Source organism: Ictidomys tridecemlineatus, chromosome 6 (genome assembly GCF_052094955.1).
Source record: "Ictidomys tridecemlineatus isolate mIctTri1 chromosome 6, mIctTri1.hap1, whole genome shotgun sequence".
Lineage (NCBI taxonomy): Eukaryota > Metazoa > Chordata > Mammalia > Rodentia > Sciuridae > Ictidomys > Ictidomys tridecemlineatus.
The window spans coordinates 86,127,350-86,148,616 of NC_135482.1; the positions used below are offsets into that span (position 1 = coordinate 86,127,350).

The following is a 21,267-nucleotide window of genomic DNA, read 5'->3' on the forward strand; positions in this document are numbered from 1 at the left end:
TAAAATTGTGAGAGTAGAAAGGGCAGGGCAGCATGAGGAGAGAAACTAGAAACTGTGGCTTTTCATTCTATACTCTTTGACACTAATTATTATGCTACATTTGTATTAATTTGATAAAAATGAAATGACAAAAATGGGCTACTAAATTCCTCAACAGTATCATCAGGTGATGACTGCTGTTGATTTACTCTTTTCCTTCCTAATATTTGTCAAGTTCTCTTGATTCTTTCTCTATAATCTCTCAAATTATTCCTTAGTTTTCCATTTTACAATATACCTTTTTTACATTACTGAACTGTATTGTATGTATTTTCCCCACTACTGCACTGTTCTCTATAAATAACTTCTAAAAGTAATTCTTATAAGTTCCTTTCAAAATGGAATGACTATTCCAGAATTAAAAAAAAAAAAAAAAGTACGGAGTTGAATGGAAATAATAGGGTTCAAAGGATTATAAAGATTATCAACAAGCTGATTATAATCATTCACAAACAAAAGGGAATTTTAATTGTTTTTGTTCTAGATGTGTATTTTCTATTGAAGCAGAGTGTTTTCTCTCTCTTATTTACCATGGTACACTACTTGCTTTTCCAAAGTTTCACTAACCATACAGATTTTAAAGTGTACCTTAGAGAGTCTAGGAAATATAAGCTCAAAACCAACCTGAAGGGCTAGATATATAGCACAGAGTCACAGAGCTCACCTAGGATTCCATCCTATTCTCAGTACCACATGCAAAAAAAGACCTAAATAATCCCTTTTGAATAATAATAATAGTTTTAATTTGGTACTTATGAAGCCAGGCATTGTTTTAATTAAGCACTTTATCTAAAACTATTCTTATTTCCATTTTATAGAAGAGGAAATGAGTTAAGATGATTTACCCAATGATACACAGCAGAAATGCCTACTGGCAGAACTAGGATATGATCTCAATCTGGATCCAAGTCTTAGGCTCTTAATCTACATAATACTGTACTCTTTTAACTCTGCATTATCTTTAAAAATTAAAAAACTCTTGGTTCATCATCATCATTTACCTCTCTCCTTCGCACTCTGCTAAGGGATATACTATTAAGCTACATACATCCCCAGAACATTTCATTTTTCTTATTTAGAGCTAGGGTCTCACCAAGTTGCCCAGACTAGCCTGAAACTTGTGATCCTCCTACCTCAGCCTCCCAAAAGTAGCTGGAACAGGCATACACCACCATGCCCAGCCACCTCATTATTTTAAAATGGCTTCCCCAAAAATCTTTCAATAAAATGGCTATTTCAAGAAAGAATTGTCTATTTTTATGTGGTGGCTTCCATAATATCAACACACTACACATACTTCCAAAAGTTTGCCTATTCTAGCTTGAGGAATATAATATCCCTATGAAATTCCAACATTGACAAACCACTTACAAATACAAACACATACAGTTCTGTCCCTCAGTATCTGTAGGGGATTGGTTCCAGGATACCAAAATTCACAGATGCTCAATTCAAGTCCCTTACCTAGGCACATACTCTCCTATGTTTAAATCATCTCTAGATTACTAATAATACATAATAAGGTAAATTATATATAGCTATTATACTGTATTGTGTAGGGAACTATAACAAAAAAATGTACGTCTTAGTACAGAAGTAATTTTTTTCAAGTATTTTTTATGTGTAGTTGCTTGAATCTGTGGGTACAAAGCCTATAGAAACAGAGGACCAACCACACAGAGCAGATCAAATTAAACTTTGAAATAATTAAACTTGAGGACAATTTTTCCCTAATAAACTATAAAAATAAAAAGAAACAATGTGGGAAGCCAGCTAGCACATGACCACATCTTATCTCCCCTTCTGATTGGTGTGGCATTGTCGTAGGTCTAACCCAGAGGATAGCCCCAATTTTTAGGGTGTGAGCCACTGTGTCTTCCTGCATGGGCATGTCTTCCCACATTCCCATGGGTGGAGCTATGCTCACCTGTTCTTTTGTAATATTACCCCTTGCCCTGTTTAGGATAGAATGTTCCATGGAAATGCCCTTTGTATATTCCCTTCTCTTACTGTGCCCTTGGGTGTGGCCTACCTAGATGTCAGTCAACCTGCTGACTGCAGATGTCATGAAGCTGAACTCAGCCCCCTGAAACCTGATCCCTTGCCTCATTTAAATAGCTTCTCCTCAATAAAAGGGGTCAGCACTGCTCTTTCTTTCTTTCTGGGGATCCTTAAGGTCAGAGGAGCCGTCACAGCATCCCCAAAGAAAAAGGTATTTCTGTCTCGTGTGGTTATTTTGTGCAGCCCAGTTAGCCCAGTTCCCCTGGAGTGACTCCCTGAGTGTTTTAGTCACAAGCAACCTGGCAAATAGAGTCCCTAGGTGGGCGAAAGTCTGAGTGTTTATGTTGCCGGGTACAAGGCAAGCAAGGAAAAAAATTTAAAAGTCCTGCTTGCCTACATGGTCTTAAAAAACAAAGACTTTCTAAATACAAAGATACAGCCTTCACATGTTTTAGATATAAAGAACATAATAAAAATTTCCAATTTTATCAGTAATAACCATACTATATAAAAATACATTCATATTATTTAGATTCTATATACTGATATATAATTTTTTAATGTAGAAATCAAGGAAATACTGTAGTCAGTTGCAACCTAGGAAGTCAGTCTTACAAAAGCTGTGTAAGACTCCAACAAATGAATGTTAATATTCATTATCTGGCATTTAAGTTATCACAGTAAACTAAGACAACCCAAACTTATCCAATATTACCATACTGTTCCAAAGTAGATCTGTCTTTTCTCAAAACAACTTTGAATTAAGAAGAATTTTTTTTAAAAACTCTCTATGGAAAATTTATAGTAGGGAAAAATGTATGCATTCATAGTGATCTTTATAATTATTTCTAAATATGTGCTCAATATTTGTTTCTTGCCCCTTTGTGTACCTTCCCCCTTCCGTGGGCAGGATCTTCAGGGGGATAGAGAGGTAGTTACTTTTGTAGTGTCATTTGAAAGTCAAAGAATCAAGCTTTTTTAAACTTCAACACAGAGATAAACAAAATCAAATTTTAATACATAGAAACACTGTAATTACTACCTTTTAGTCCCTATTATAGAGCAAAGCGATGAAAACAATTGCAAATATGAAAGTAGTTTTACCTTTTATTAATGTCTTCATCTGCAAATCCTGTGGGAATGAGAGAGAAATATTTTCCCATCTTGAGCCACAAATTAGATTTTGGGATCCAGCCATTATGTGCATGGATAGCATGGACTTTAGCAAGCTGGCGTGCTATCAGCCTATTTAAAACAAAACAGCATAAAAGAAAAAAATTAGCATCATAAAGTTTACATCTATTGCCATAGGTTTTTCACTTAACTAACCTTTAGTCAGGCTTCTCAAATGTCTCCTAGGTATTTCCATGCATTTCCTTATAAAATCCAGTTTTAGCAGACAAACCCTGCTAAGTCAGATACCCTCAATATCTACCACTGATGAGGTTTTTTTTTTATCCCCTATCATCAGCTACGTGATATCTGATTACCCTGGACAGTGAACCGTGTTGGGCTAGTTTAACCAGAATGCCCCTTACTCTTGATGTAACCTCAGCAATTTTTGATCCACCAACCTCACCCATCCTGCTCACTTGGCTATGAATTTCTACTAGTCTATCCTATATTTGGAGTTGAGCCCAATCTCTTTTCCCAAACTACTGTAAAATCCCACTGCTGTGGTCCCTATACCTACTATGATGGTAAAATCAACTTTATCACACTTAGTAAGTATCACAGAATAATTTTGTTAAGTTATGGTGCCACAACTCAAGAGAGGGTCAGATTCATCATTTGACCTCTCAAGCAAGACCCTAAGTAACTTTGAAGCATTTGTCTTCACTTCTGACCAACTAATGGGCAATCCACTGGTGAATCAGACTCCTAAACTACTGCTCTAGACAAACATCCATTGAAGCTAGCAGGAACAGATCCTGATTCTTTAGATTTTTCAATATACATTATGAAACTGGGCTTGAATCCCAGGCTTCATTTTTTTCTTCCTGGGTCTTCTTCCAGACTGGAGATTATTCCATGACTTCCTAAACTGTAAGTCCCTTCCTGGCTGTGAGGACTCCCTGCGCTCCCTATGGGATCATGCTTCACCCACAGGAACTTCTCTGATACCCCTCTTATTGAACCCTTGCTAACTAAATACTCCATCAACTCTGTCCACCTCCTTCTTATTTGCATAGTATTGCTGAGGAATTTTATATTACTTGCAGAATTTCTGGTTTTACTGGTCCAGGGTACAGTCAGGGCATCGACCCAAGATATTTAAAAGCTTCCCAAATGACTTTAAAGTAATCACTCACTAACCTGCGATCTAATAGCATAATTTTATAAGATTTTTATACTATCATAAACACTATTGTTCTAATCTACCTAGTTTTTAGTAATAAGAATCCTGACTTTCCTTAGAAGTTCCCGTTTCCCTCATTTTTTGAGTTCAAATGGTTTTTATAGAGCTTACTGAAATAATTGTATCCCATTTGCACTACTACATTTAGGAGTAAACATATAACCAAGACTTGCCCAGAACATTTCATCGCATAGGCCACAGTGACTACCCAACCTAAGCCAAAGACAATTGATCCTGCATTCATTAATGCTATTCAGAATATAGAAAGAAATCTATTTTATGTCAGTCTCATATGTGCATAGGAAGCAATGCACAACTGAACTTACAGTACTAAAGCACCAGGTAACTTGACAAAAAAGGCAGGTGGTAATAAAATCAAAACAAAGGAAAATATGACTACATATGTGCATACACATACACACACACATTTTAAGCTGTAATAACTGGTTTGAAAACTTGAAAGAGGGGAAAACAGGCGACTTAAAGAAACAAACAATCTGTATTACATAAAACTCAAGCAACCTCTGCCAACAAAATCTAATATCACAGAACTATTTAATGAACAAGTGAGACAGATAATTCAGGAGATGGGTACAGATCAGAAAAGGTCTTTAAATCCAACAAATTTTATTTGCTCTGCTTTTTAAAAGCAAATGAGTAATACTGTTATTTTTCATCGTTTTACCCCCAAGGGATATAGAAGACCCTGACTTGCAAACTATAAAACATGATTTTAGAAGGAGTCCACTTGCTCATCTAGAGTGACTAGAATAACAATTCTAGTGTAAATACTTCAAAAAGGGATAAAATGGGGGCTGGGGATGTGGCTCAAGCGGTGGCGCGCTCGCCTGGCGTGCGTGCGGCCCGGGTTCGATTCTCAGCACCACATGCCAGCAAGGATGTTGTGTCCGCCGAGAACTAAAAAATAAATATTAAAAATTCTCTCTCTCCTCTCTCTCTCTCTCCTCTCTCACTCTCTCTTTAAAAAAAAAGGGGATAAAATGGTATAGCCACAACTTCAAAAGTACTTACATGTGAATGGAATCTATTAAGTATGAATAGCCACTAACAGAAAATATCAATTAATTTTCAGTGCCTGGACTTTTCTGGCAGAAGGCTGGCTAATAGGGCTGAGCCAAAATTTGAACTGATAATCTGACACAAAAGCCAAGTCCTTTCTAATATAGAATATACCTATAACAGTGCACAAAATCATTTGGAGTTACATTGAGCCATTGTATTTGTGACCTGAACTTAAGCAAATAATTTACTTTCCCTGATTCCTTATAAGAAAAACAAAAGAGTTGGCCCAATTATATAGTTTTGAAGTTCTCCTTCAGATTTAATAGCACATGTTCCTTAGTACCAAGAAAAAACAACTACATAAAAATCTAATTTACAATAACTAAAAAAAATATTTAAAAGGAGGGGCGGCAGGTGGCTGTGGCTGTGGCTCAGGGGTAGTACAATTGCCTGGCACATGTGAGGCACTGGGTTTGATTCTCAGCACCACATATAAATAAATAAAGGTCTATCAATAACTAAAATATTTTCAAAAAATATAATTTAAACTTTTATATTCAATAATGACATGAACTTCACATTCAAAATTATATACAATACATCCCACAGGCTAACATCCCATTTCACATCAATTTCCTCAGTTACAGTAATATAAAGAATAAATGCCTATAAACTATAGAGGCAAAATTTTTCAAATAGGTGATTGTGTTAAAAAAATTTCTCAAATACAGTTACTCCTCAAAATAAATTTCAAAAATTATGGCTGGAATTCTGATATTTAGTGTTATATAACACTTTAAAAACATTTTTTTAATAAGGTGATTTATGCCTAATCTAAAAGACTTATATTATCTGTGATCCTCATAATATAGCATAATTAATTTTTGCAAAAATAAACATCAAAATTTAACAACTAGTGTTCAATATCTTCTATAAATATCGACATTTGCCCTAATTATAAATGCATTTTAAAAATAAAATTAATTACATAACATGCAAAGTTAATATTAAATAGTATCATGTGTAATGGGATTAGATAAAAATGTATCAGCATGTTATTTGATATGCTAGGCAATATTTTACTATAAATTCAGAATAGAATAGCAGCAATAATATAACAGTAATAATAGTAACTTAATATTATTAATATTAAATAATAGTAATAGTAATCATTATTATCACTGTTACTATTACTATATAATCTCTAATAATACACATACCATAATACTGTTACTATGTTAATCTCTACTAATAATAGATTGCTATTTTTACTATTACTCTAACACTATGACTAAGTTATACTTCAAAAAGCAAAGACCATGTCTTATTATTCTACTTATTCTAACACTCAGCATTTAGAAGATACTTAACATAATATCTTATGAATTAGAGCCAGTTATTCTGGCAACAGACTCGGCACAGTGCACTGAGAAATTTACCGTGAGACCAAGGGATTCTTCCACTATCAGATTCATTGTAAGGTTGATTAAAACTTATTTTGAGGGGCTGGGACTGGGGCTCAGCAGTAGCGCACTTGCCTGGCATGTGTGAGGCACTGGGTTCTATGCTCAGCACCGCATATAAATAAGTAAAATAAAGGTCTATTAACAACTCATAAAAAAAACTTATTTTGAATTTTTCTAATCTCTGGTAATATAGTTTCCTTACAGTCATATAGTATATTTTCCTATACAAAATAATCATTCATTTGAAATACTGCTTATTTCTTATGTAAGAAAGCCACTTCTAGTTTCAGTTTTTTCTCAAAGTCTAGAATTTAAGTCAATTTCTACAGATTTCAGAACTACTAGTCTTTTTATCTTTTGTATAGCAAAATTAACAAAGTGTTTTAGTACTTTTAGGCTACTATAACAAAAACATCATTAAGACTGAGTGTTTTAAACAATAACACAAATAGTCAGGCACCTAGCAGATGCCTGTAATCCCAGCAGCTCAGGAAGCTAAGGCAGGAGGATCACAAATTCAAAGCCAGCCTCAGCAACTTAGTGAGGCCCAAGTAACTCAGTGAGACCTGTTTCTAAATAAAATATTTTTAAAAGAACTGGGGATGTGGCTCAGTGGTTAAATGTCCCTGAGTTCAAACCCCAATACCAAAAAAAAAAAAAAAAAAAAAAGACAGAAATTTCTTTCTCATGGATCTAGAAGTTGGGAAGTACAAGATCCAGGTACCAGTAGATTCCACCATGTCTGGTAAAGGTTTTTGCCACTTTACTGCTGCACCTTTACATGGTCAAAGAAATGAACAAGCTTCCTCAGGCCTCTTTTAATAAGGGCAATAATTTCATTCAGGAAGGTTTCTCTACCATGACTGATTACCCCTAAAAGATAAGGAGGATCATGAGTTTGAAGCCAACCACAGCAACTTGGCAAGGTCCTAAGCAACTTAGTGAGTCTGTGTCTCTAAAGTAAAATATTTTTTAAAAAGAGTTGGGGATATGGCTCAGTGGTTAAACACGCTGGATTTAACCTCTGGTAACTCTTAATACTATTGCTTTGGGAATGAGGCTTCAACAAAAACATTTTTGAGTAGAAACATTCAGACCATAACAGAAATGAAGGCAACTTATTTACAATAAATCTCCTTATGTAAATAACAATTATAGGATCTGAAGATGTAGCTCAATGGTTACAGCACCTATCTAGCATGTATGTGTGTGGCCCTCAGTTAAATCCCCAGAACTGGGAAAAAAAATTAATTTTTAAACCACACAACTGAGTCCAATTAAACCATATTACCTACATATTTAAAACTAGGCTTTGGTAAGAGATTTTAAAAATTAAGTATGTCCTAATTCTAAGCACCAAACTCATTAAAATTTCTGGCAAACTGAGCTTAAGCAAAACATGCAATTTGTTAGGAAAGCTTCCATTACAAAAATTAATAGTTTTTACTAATAAACAAAATTCAGCAAAGCTGCAGGATACAAATCAACATGCAAAAATCAGTTGAATTTTTATCCCAATAATGAACAAAAAGAAATCCCATTTACAATAGCATCATAAAGAATAAAATACAAGGCTTTTACACCAAAAACAACAAAATGTTGCTTTAAAAAATTTAGTACATAAATTAATGAAAACACATTCTATGTTTATGGATTGCAAAACAATACTGCTAAAACAACACAACTTAACCCAAAGAGATCTACAGATTCAATGCAATCTCTATCAAAATCCCAAAGATGGATCTTTCCAGAAACAGAAAAATCTATCCTAAAGTTCACATGAACTCAAGGTTCCCTGATTAGCTAAGACGACATTGAAAAAGAAGCATAAAATTGGAAATAGTACAATTTGTACTTTCAAAAATGTTTTACAAGGCTGGGGTTGTGGCTCAGCAGTAGAGTGCTGGCCTAGCACATGTGAGGCCCTGGGTTCGAACCTCAGCACCACATAAAAATAAATAAATAAAGGTACTGTGTCCAACTACAACTAAAAAAATATTTTTTAAAATGTATTACAGAGCTACAGTAATCAAAACAGTACAGTACTCACACAATTACAGACATGTAGACAAACAGAATAGAGAACCCAGAAATAAACTCACACATATCCAATCAAAACAATACTCAACAAAGGAACTAGGGACCATTCAATGGAGAAAGGATAATAAATGGGGAAAATAAATATCTACATGCAAAAAAAAAAAACTGAATCCATTCCTTACACTACATATAAAAATTAACTCAAATACATCAAAGATCTAAATATAAGCCTAAAACTATAAAAATTCAAAAACATGAGGGAAAAAACTTACTGACAGTGAACATTTTACAATGATGTCTTATATATGACACCAAAAGCACAGGCCACAAAATTAAAATTGGTAAATTGGATTATATCAAAATTAAAAACTGTGCAAAGGACAACATCAAAAGAGTGAACAAGCAACCCACAGAATAAGAGAAAATATTTGCAAATGACATATAGAAAAACTCTGACAATACTTTCACACAGTGTGAAAGTGATAAACATTCAGCATAAACCATACTTCAAATTTTGACCTAGTCCCAGGATAGCAATATGTAATAGGATACTCTCATGCAATGCTGGGTAGCAGCAGCACACAGATCCCTGTTGGCCACGTAATCACTAAAGATGAACAATCAATATTCCACTCTGAGCTGTGTTTGTTGACCTACAGTGTTTAGTAGGGTGGGTATGTTAAAGTATTTACAACTAATAATATTGTTTCAGCTTAATAATTAATTCATCAGAAATAATTAACTTCTTGTAAGTCTAGAAGAATCTGTATTTGACAAGGGATAATTATTCACAATATATTATAAACCCCAACTCAACAAAAAGAAACAATCCAGCCAGGCGTGGTGGCACACACTTGTAATCCCAGCAGCTCAGGAGGCTGAGACAGGAGGATCAAAAGTTCAAATCCAGCCTCAGCAATCTCAAGGTACTAAGCAACTCAGTGAGAACCATCTCTAAAATACAAAATAGGTCTGGGGATGTGGCTCAGTGGTTGAGTGCCTCTGAGTTCAATCCCCATTAATCCCCACCAAAAAAGGAAACAAAAAATTGTAATTGAATGGTAACAGACATTTATCCAAAGAATAAACATAAGGCCACTAAGTATATGAATATGTGTTCAACATCACTAATCACTAGGGAAATGCAAATCCAAAGAACAATGTGATGCCATCTCACACTCCTCAGGATGGCTGTGATCAACAAAAAAACAAAAGGAAGAGAACAGAAAACAACTATTGGCAAGAATGTGGAGAAAATGGAACGCTGTACACAATTAATGAGAACATAAAATGGTGCAGCTACATGAAAACCAGTAAGATGCCTCCTCAAAAAATTAAATAGAATGACCACATGATCTAGTGATTTTAATTACAGGTTATGTATTTTTAAAAAAACTTTTAAAAAGTAGGGCTTCAAAACTATAGCTGTACACCCCTGTTCACAGAAGTATTATTCACATTAGTTTTAAAAAAAAGAAAATAATCCAAGTGTCCATTCATGTATGAATGAGTAAACAAAATGTAGCATATAATAAAATGGAATATTTTTAATACTTTTAAGCCCTAAAAAAGAAAGAAAAAGCTGAACTAGAGATATAAATCAGTGGTAGAGTTTATGCTTAACATGCACAAGACCCTGGGTTCAATCCCCAGTATAAATAAATAAATAAATAAATAAATAAATAAATAAATAAATAAAGATAGATTTTTTTGAAAAAAGGAAATTCTGACATGCTACCACATAGATGAGCCTTGAGGACATCATGCTAAGTGAAATAAGACAGCCACAAAAATACAAATACTGTATGATTCCACTTACATGAGGTACCTACAGTAGTCAAATTCATAGAGATATGAAGTAGATGATGATTGTCAGGGTCTAGAGGAAAGGGGGAATAGGGAGTTGTTACTTAATGGATATAGAAATTCAGACTTGCAGAATGAAAAGATTCCTGGAAATCAGCTGCACAATAATGTGAATGTAATACAACTAAGTTGTATACTTCAAAAACGGTTAAGATGATAAATTCTGTTATGTGTATTTACCACAATTTATATATTTTGAATAAAATAAAATGCTTATAAAAAAGAAACAGCTCTTGGGCTGGGGTTATAGCTCAGTGGTAGAGCACTTGCCTGACAAACGTGAGGCACTGGGTTCGATCCTCAGCATCATGTAAAAATAAATAAATAAAATAAAGGTATTGTGTCCATCTACAACTAAAAAAAAAATTTTAAAAAGATATAGTTCTTTTAAAAATCTGACTAAGGCACTTTATTTTCTATTAGCTGGGTGCAGAGGCACACACCTATAATCCTATCTATTTTAGAAGCTAAGGCAGAAGAATCCCAAGTTCGAGGGCAGGCTGGGCAACTTAGCAAGAAATGTTTCAAAAAAAAAAAAAAAAAGGGCCATCTCAGTGGTAGAGGAACTCTGGGTTCAATCTCCAATACTGGGAAAATAAAGGTATAGACAATAAGAAAGAAAAAAATGGGGCTGGAGTTGTTGCTCAGTAGTTAGAGCACTTGCCTAGCACATGTGAGGCCCTGAGTTCAATTCTCAGCACCATATTAAAAATAAACAAATAAAATAAAAGTATTGTGTTCATCTACAACTAAAAAAATATTAACAGAAAAAGAATTGACATGATAAAAAGAACTGGAGAGGTAAAATTTTCTAAAACAGAAGAACTGAAAAGTACTTTTATGAAAAAGAAAAAAAAATACTTTTATGTCTTAATTAAGATGTTTTCTTTAATGTTCCTCCCCTCACCCCCATTACCGGGGATTTAATGCAGGGCTTACATATGATAGGCAAACACTTGTGTATTGAGCTATACCCCCAGCCCTTATTTCCTACTTTTTATAATAAAATACAAAATATTAGAAAAATCCAAATCCAACAAAGTATAAAAAGAATCACAAATCATGCAAGGTAGAACATCCCAGATATGCAAGACTGGTTCAACATGTGGAAATCAAATGATATTATCCATCACATCAACAGGCTAAAGGAAAAAAAAAAAATCACATGAACATCACCTATTGAGAAATGTAGGAAAAAAATATTTCACAAAATCCAAAATCCATTTATCAAAAATTCTTCAGTAAACAGATATGAAAGGAGAACTTCCTCGAGTTGATAAAGAATACATATTAAAAAAAAAAACCCTAATGGTGAATGATAAAGAATATCTACACACTACTACTTAATGATGAGGAAACAAAACTTTCCTACTAAGGAATAATGCAAGTACATTCTTACCACTCCTTCTTAACTCTGTACTAGAAGTCCTAGCCAATGTAATTAAACACAATGCATACATATAATATTGAATGTGAAGAAATAAAACTGTTTTACTTTGCAAATAATATGATTACCTATGAAGAAATTTTTTGATTAAAAAACACTCCTAAAATAAGGAATTCCAGATTAAGGATGTGGCTCGGTGGTATAGTGCTTGCCTAGCAAGCACAGGGACATGAGTTTGATTCAGATTACCCAAAAGGAAAAAAAAAGTCACTTTCTATATGCCAGTATCACTTTCTATATGCCAGTAATAAGTGGAACATGAAAATAAAACGGAATTATCTTTTAAAGTTGCACCAAAAATGAAAAACTTGGATATAAATCAAACAAAATACAAGATTTTTGTACTATGAACTATAATGAAAGAAATCAAATAACTAAATAAATGGAGAGATAATCCATGTGCATGGATAAGACTCAATACTGCCAACTTGATCTACAGATTCAAACAAACTCAAATAAAAAACCCAGCAAGTTATTTTGTACATACCAAACGACTCTGAAAGTTTATAGGGAGAGACAAAAGACCCAGAATAGGCAACACAATGTTGAAGGACAAAAAACAAAGTTGGAGAAATGACACTTCCTGACTTTAAAGATAAGATACTGTGGACTTTGCAAAAGGATAAGCAGATAAGGGACAAAACAGCTCAGAAACAGACCCACACAAATAAAATTAACTGATCTTTGACAAAGGAGCAAAAGTGATGCAATGAAAAAAATATGATTTTTTCAACAAATGGTGCTAAACAACTAGATATTCAGAAGCAGAAAATGAATCAACATACACCTCATGCCCTCTATAAAACTTATCTCAAAAAAGGATTTAAGGAACTAAATATAAAATTTAAAGCTAAAAAACTCTTAGGGTAAAAAACACAGAAGAAAATTAGCAGAACTTCAGATTTATTGATGACATTTTAGATAGATCAAAGACAAAATCTACAAAAGAATTGATAAACTGGACTCAGTAAAATTAAAACTTTGTTTTGTGAAAGATACTGCCAAGAGAATAAAAAGAGAGAGAAAATATTTGTTTGGCTTTTTTGTTCGAGGAGGGGTGGGCACATTGTTTTGCAGTGTTGGGGATGGAACCCATGCCTTGAGATGCTAGACAGCACTCTTCCAACTGAGCTAAATTCAGCCATAGGAGAAAATATTAGTAAAACACATGCAATAAAGGATTATTATCAAAAATATACAAATAACTCAAAACTCAGCAATAAAGAACTTTTCATAATCTTTTTAAACAAACTCAAATAGAAAAAAACAGAATTTATATGATTATCCTTTGATATACTTAGATGGAATGGTTCCAGGAACCCTTGAACCTCCAGATTATTCAATTCAGTTTTTCTGGATGTTCAATTAAGTCCCTCATATAGAAAATGATGTAGTTATTCGTACATACAATCATACAGAATCACAAACATCATATACAATCCTAGCTTATACTTTAAGTTCTCTCTAGATTACTTATAATACCTAAAAAAACAATGTGAATAGCATATAAACAGTTGTCATGCTTTTTGTTTAGGGAATAATGGCCAATTTTACATGCAACTCACAATGTGACAGTTCCATGACAGTACCTCTAGCATGCTTTCTAATAAATCTGTAACAATTAATTTCAAACTACATTTCTTCCTTTACATCTGTCACTGGGTGCTTTTAATTAAACTTCAGTAAAGATTCCCCCAAAACAGGCAAATTTTTGAGAAAAACTGAAAAGTAATTTGGGAAAATTCCTAAATGCTTTTTAAATTTTAAAAATTTTCTGAAAATCTCAGCAATACTTGTTACAGAAACTTTCAAACGAAACAGATCATGAAAATCTCCATTAATGAAATTACTAATTAAGCACTAGCTTAGTACAATTGCTAACTTGATCTAACTAGTTATCTTTACTAATAACATTCTCTCACCTCCTCTATGTTCTGCCCCTGTTCTTTAAAATCCAGTTCAAATGACCTTAGTAAACCATTTCCTAATTTCCCACATATACACAGTAAATTAGTTGTACTTTTTTTTAAATTCTTTTCTGCTGTTCTTTGTATACTACATAGTTCTTTGTATACTACGAATACGTTCCTGTGAGGTTACTGTCTGTCACAGACGGTAAATTACTCAAGCCAGTGGGGAGTAATTTCTTTTTCCTGCCCCAGACTAGGTCAAACATATTCCAATGCCTTTTACATTATCCAAGCAGACAATCTTAATCATAAGTATATAACTATGCTCTAATGAGCCACAGAGTACTGTGGACTTTGAGTCAAAGCTCAATCAATCAGTCTAATATGCAGCCAACAAACTGGACTAACAACCAAGTTTCCTAAAAGTCCAAGACTTTATTCAAGCCCTAAAGCTCATAACAAGAGATCAAAATGTGACATAACTAACTCCAAATTGATAATAACCTATTAATAAGTCATGTTTCCTTTTATCATAAATATACAAAATTCATTTTTTTAAAGGAAAAAAAGCTAAACAATCACATAATAAATGTGCATCTCTATTTCTAACCTTTTCTTTGGGGCCTTGTAACCATGGTTTGTTCACTTATATATTTGATATTTTAAAAAAGTTCATCATATGCCTAGCATATACAAGACAAGGCTTTTATTTCCATCCCCAACACAAAAAAATTATCATAATACAGACTTGTTTTTGTTTTATTTAAGATGGGGTCTCACTACGTTGCCCAGGAAGGCCTCCTATGTGCAATTCCCTCTTCCTTGGTCTCTCAAAGCATCTAGAACTACAGATGCATACCACACACCTGGTAACTTTAGTGTTCTTGACAAAAACTACAGTCAACCCTCTGTATTCACAAGCCTGCATCCCCAGATTTAGTCCATCACAAATCAAACATATTCAGAAATAATTCCAGAGAGTCCCCAAAACGAAAACTAATTTACTATGTGCCAAGCACTATAATTCCACACATATAAAATATGTAGAATTACCCTGCTGTTACATTCAGAAATTCCATAGATGATCTTCCTCACTTTCTCTCCAGTTCTCTGAGCAGTAGTTGCTTAGTATCTTGTTTACATATTATATAGCAAGGCCTATGATGATTACACCTGTTCTAAACATGCAGACTTTTTAAAATCATTATTCCATGATTTTGTCAATAAATCATAACAACTATTTATATAGCAATAGTATATTACTATATAATATTACTAACACTGTATTAGATATTATAAGTAATTTAGAGAATATCTGAAATATATGGGGAAAATGTGTAGATTATAATTTTATATAAAAGACTTACTTGAGTATTCAGATTTTGTTATTGGGGGGGGGGGTCCTGGAATTAGTCAACCAAGGACACAAAGAGACAATTATATAGTTATTTTTTCTACTTAAGGTTAAAAAGATTATGAAAAGATTTCTGGTTAAGAAAGAAAACTCTACAATAGTCTTAATAATTACTACTTAATTATACAAAAAGGTAGGAAATCAATGGAAAAGTCTGCATTTACTTCTTGGTTATTCACTTTAAATCTGCAAATTTTTTTTATTTTTAATAAGTGATGTTATATCATATCACTTATTAAAAAATAAAAATATATATATATGAAGCCCAAATATTTCTCTTTATATTTGCTCAGTAACTTTTCTCAGTAACTAAAGCTTCAATTACTCATTGGTTTTCTTTAATAATGTACTTTTACTACCCATATGATCATAGGCAAATTACTTAAAATCTTTGCAGCTTAGTTTTCTCATCTACTTAAATGTGATTATATTACCTATCTCCTAGAGTTGTTTTGCTTTGTTTATTAATATATGTAAAGTGATTATTAACAATGTACAGCTCATGTTATATTACAGAAATATTACTCATCTTCATATTTTAAGTCATTTCTCCGATATTTCTTTTTGGTGGTGCTGGGGATTGAATCCAGGTGGTGGGGATTGAATCCAGGGCCTTGTGCATGCTGAGCAAGCACTCTACCAACTGAGCTATATCCCCAGTCCCCCATTTCTCCAATCTTTACGGAATAAATTCTGACAACAATTAACAACTAATAATAATATAGTCATTACCAACATATGTAGTATTAGTAAAAAATAAATCTTAAATTTTTAATATCAAACAATCTCTTCATTAAAGTTAAAATAAAGAAAAAAGAATAGACAAAATAGGACTCTAATATTCCCATGACTTAGGCACATAGTAAATTTTGTGTGGTCTTTCTCCTACTAAAAAGGCAAAACAAATTTCTCAAGGAGAGCAAGTACTAGTAAAATTGCTTAGTTTGTGTTATGGTTTAGATGTTCCCCACAAAGTCACATGCTGAAGCTTGGACCCAGCTGATGGAGCTGTTGTAGGTGGTGGAAACTTTAGGAGGTGGGGCCTAACAGAAGGAAGTTGGGTCACTGGGGAGATGCCTGAAGGGGACTTTGGGGACCCTAGCTCCCTTCCTTTCTCTCTCTGCTTCTGAATCATCAGGAAATGACAAAAAAATAAATAAAAGTCTACACACGTTTAGTTTGCTTCTCTTTGCTCCATCACATGTTCCCTTGCCATGGCGTTCTGCCCACAGGCTAAAAAAACCAAGAAGCCAATTGACCACATACTGAAACCTCCAAAACTATAAGCCACAAGAAATCTTTGCTACTTTTGATTTTTTTCAGATATTTTGGGACAGCAATGGAAACCTGGCTAACACAGTTGGGAAGGATTCTGAGGTCTAATCCTGGCTAAAGAGGAAACAGTTCCAATACTAGTTAGTATTGTCTGTCTTAAACAAGGGAGAGGGAGTTAGTAGCAATAAATACTTGCTTTGCCACATGTGTATGCTGCTTTTAGCACTTCAGAACTTTATATGTGAAAGTAAATAATACCAAAAAGGAAAAAAATGGCTATGAATGAATTATTCAGTTAGTTATTTCAGAAATAAGGTCTAGAGGGTATGTGGTTAAGTGGCAGAGCACTAGCCTGGCATGTGTGAGGCCCTGAATTCAATCCCCAGCACTGAGAAAGAAAGCAAGTCTTGCTAATGTTGTCCAGGCTGACCTCAAACTTCTAGACTCAAGCAATCCTTCTGCCTCAGTCTCCTGAGTAGCTAGAACTACAGAGCATGCCACTGCATCTGGCTAAATTTCAACTTTAAATTGAAATTGGTGTGGTGGCACATATCTGTAATCCCAGCTACTCAGGAGGCTGAGGCACAAGTGAAAGTCCAAGGTCAGTCTGGGAAACTTAGCAAGACCAGGTTCCAAAATGAAAAGTAGAAAGGGCTGGGGATGTAGCTCAAAGGTAAAATGTCTCTGAGTGAAATCCCCCATACTAAAAATAAATAACTACAGTGCTTCCAAAAGCATAATAAAGCCAAAGAACAAGGCCTAGCATGATAATTTGCCTAAGTAATATTAATAATTTTTAAGTTACTATCTAAATTGTTAGAAGATCTGCAGAAGTTTAGAAAAATTTGAGAAGACATGGGGGAATATTACAAAAGTTAACACCTAGTACTTAACATATACCAAATGATATTTTAAACTTTTTAAACAGACAAGTGGAGTACCCCTCATCAGAATTTCCAAAATCCAAAACACCATTCCAAATTTGACACTGAAGACCAACATGACGCCACAAGTAGAAAATTCTAAATTCTACCATGATCTAACATGATGGGGGTCAGTCTGTCAAGTCAAGGACATTCTAAAAATAATGTATAAAATTACCTACAGGGTATATGTATAAGCTGTATATGAAACATAAGTCTAAATATGATATAACACAAAATTCATTTAAGTTCCATCCCCAAGGTGTCTCTTTATATATACGCAAATGTTTCAAAATTTGGAGAAATACTTCTGGTCCCAGATATTCTGGATAAAGGACACCCAACCTACACTTCTGTACTAATAAATTCAATCCTTACAACAGCATTATTATTCCAATTTTTTAGATAAGGAAATTAAGGCACACAAAGCTTAATACTGTGCCCAAATTCATTCAGCTCATAAAGCTGAGGCAATCTGGCTCTGTAACGTTTTTTTTTTTTTTTTTTTTTTTGGTGGAGGGGCATACCAGGGGTTGAACTCAGGGGCACCCAACCACTGAACCAAATCCCCAGCTCTATTTTGTATTTTTTATTTAGAGACAGGGTCTCACTGAGTTGCTGAGTACCTCGCTGTTGCTGAGATTAGCTTTGAACTTGCAATCCTTCCGCCTCAGCCTCCCAAACTGCTGGGATTACAGGTATGCGTCACCACACAGGCTAAAATGTACACTTAATGAAAGAGGTAAGCAACCTAATGTCGAATTTCAACATTTTACCTCATTCCACAAATTTCCACTATCATCAATGAAAGAGGAAAAAAGTCTGTTCCACATATCCAGTTTCCACCATGAGACTGAGGAGTAAAAGGAGAAAAATTCTAAATCTGATCTCACTGGCAGATGGTATCCACCAGTTTAAACTGAAAGTTTAAATTTGATATATTAAAGACAATTCAGGAGTACCAATGTATTAAAAAAAAAAAATGTGAGGCTTACAAAGGCAGTTAAGACTACCAGTAAAATGATATTGGACTTAAGCAACTTTTTTTTTTCTAATCTTTTGAACACTTTTTTTTCCACTGTCTGTAAGCAAGAAAATTGACAACATCAAAAATCAATATAGTGTGTAATCCCAGCAGCTTAGAAGGGTGAGGCAAGAGGATCATAAGTTCAAAGCCAGCCTCAGCAACTTAGCAAGTCCCTAGGTAAATTAGCAAGACCCTGTCTCAAAATAAAAAGGGCTGGAGATGTAGTTCAGTGGTTAAGGACCCCTTGGTTCAATATCTGGTACCAAAAAAAAAGTAATATACATACAAAATTATAATTTTATGTTAAAGAGAAAATTTCTAGTATTGGTAACAGTTGTCTGCCAACTTCCAGCTGACATATCACTCCACCCCCTTGACAGGCCCCTGAAATAGAGAATATCAAAAAAAAAAAAAAAAAAAGTAGTCCTGTTCAGATAGTATTCTCAGAGATTCTAGTGCCATGGTCAAAACTTCAGGGAAACAACTGGACATTAATTCGTGTGTTTTTTGTCACAGTGTGTGTCAAATGCAGGTGTACCACAGTCTTCACAGCCTGAGTTTCAGCAATGCTGTTCCTATACAACCATTTATTTCATCTTGGCCTAGTGCTTGCTGGGTGTCCACTGACTGATGGGTGTCATATAGGCATTGGTCAAGGTTCATGTAGTTGTCCAGGCATCTCATGTTTAGCAGTGGTCACTTTTTCTCTATGCATCTTCCTTTTCTGCAAGGTAGCAGACCTTTTTGATAAGTTCCATATTGCTCAAGTTCAGTACTATTCTCCATTTGACTTGGTTTCCATCTCCTCCTCTGAGCCTTCTCTTGTGTATATCTAGTTCCTATTGCCATGTGGATGCTGCTCATACCTATTATAATGTGAATAACCTCTGTAGGAGTCCTGGGAGACCATGTAATAGTCAAAGAACTATTATATAGCTTCCTTATAAGAGCTCTGAGGAAGAACCAAAGGTGGGAGGGAGTACCATGGGGAACTGAAATAGTATTCTATGGCCTTCCTGTAGTTCTGGTGGCTTTATATCCAAGGCACTGCTGGATATTAATGTTGTCAGTATCTTGCATATACCAAAAGAGAATGCCAAGACTACCAAGAATACCAAGAACCTTTTGCTATTGATGCCTTTGCTGCCATCTCTCATGATAAAAATCCATATGGGAACTGAAACTTGTGGGCATGCAGCTTCTGGGCTGTGGGCAAGCAGGGACTTATTTTTCAGTGAATATGGGATTAAGGAGTAGGGGTATGGACAATGACTCTGAAGACATTTGTGTCTCTGCTTAAATGCAAAGGAAGCTCATGTGGCTCTTATCTAGCAACCTTACACAATGAGTATTTTTGTTTCTGAATCTAATCCCAGCTTTTCATTGGTCCAATGTATCTTTAGACTTTTAACACTGTTATACAGGTATTTCTCAACCATAGTGAACAAGACTAAAGATTTATAAATAATAAACTTATGTAAGCCTCAAGACCCAAAAAATTTGACACAAAAAGATAAGTCAGTCAGACATGGGGATGTGCATCTGCTAGTCCTATCATTCCAGAGGTTGAAGTAAGAGGAGCCCTTGAGTTCAAGCAGGAATTTGAAACAAGCCTATGCAACATAGCTAGATCCCATCTCAAAAAAAAAAAAAACAAGTAATCACAGCCTGGTGTCCCAGCTACCCAGGAGACTAAGGGAGGAGAATCTCAAGTATGAAGCCAACCTGGGCTACTTAGGGAGACCCCATTCTCAAAATAAAAGGAAAATAAGAACAAGCACAAATTTATTAATCGGAATCCTTCAACACATCTAAAAGAGAATATACCTGATGGCTAATACCTAGGATTTGAATAACTTTCTATGACAAATTATTTTATTAGCTGATATGGGTTACCCAATAAACAAATGATACTGATCCATTCAATTTTTATCAGTGTGTTAATTCAGCACTTCTTAAAGCATGCCCCTGATACCCAAGATCTTTCAGGATGTTAATAACTTTCTTTCATAAGACATTTACCATCCTCACTCTCATTCTTTCAAAGTATACAGTATTGTTTGGGAAGCTACCTGACATATGATAATGTCATTATACTGATGTTTAACACGATGTCCACCAGATATTCTTGTGTTCTAAAAATTTTAAGTTTGAATATTGTAAATACTGATAAATATAAATAAAACATTAAAATAAAAGCTGTTGTATTACTCAGTAACTTTTCAGAGTTATAAAAAATTACTAAGAAAAAAATGAGAACTATGAACCTGCTACTTTAAAATCAAACCCATTTTCTAGAGTTTAAGAGCATCAAGTAAATTTTTAAAGATGATTTTAGAAAAATCATCAAATATATTAGAAAAACCATCAAAAAAATATATATATATATCTCAAATACATACATTTTCTTTATAGCAAATCTAAGATACTGAGTTCAATAATGAACAACTTAATAGCAAAAAGGGGATAACAATTAA

The 21,267-nt window shown here is 34.2% G+C and overlaps 1 protein-coding gene across 1 annotated transcript in view; it reads right to left on the reverse strand.

Moving 5' to 3' along the window:
* Window positions 1-21,267, reverse strand: part of Etnk1 (ethanolamine kinase 1) — a 64,294-nt gene that overhangs the window by 23,870 nt on the left and 19,157 nt on the right. The window contains exon 3 of the mRNA XM_005328899.4: window positions 3,145-3,285. Coding sequence (XP_005328956.1) covers window positions 3,145-3,285 — 141 coding nt within the window. The remainder of the gene's footprint in view (window positions 1-3,144; window positions 3,286-21,267) is intronic.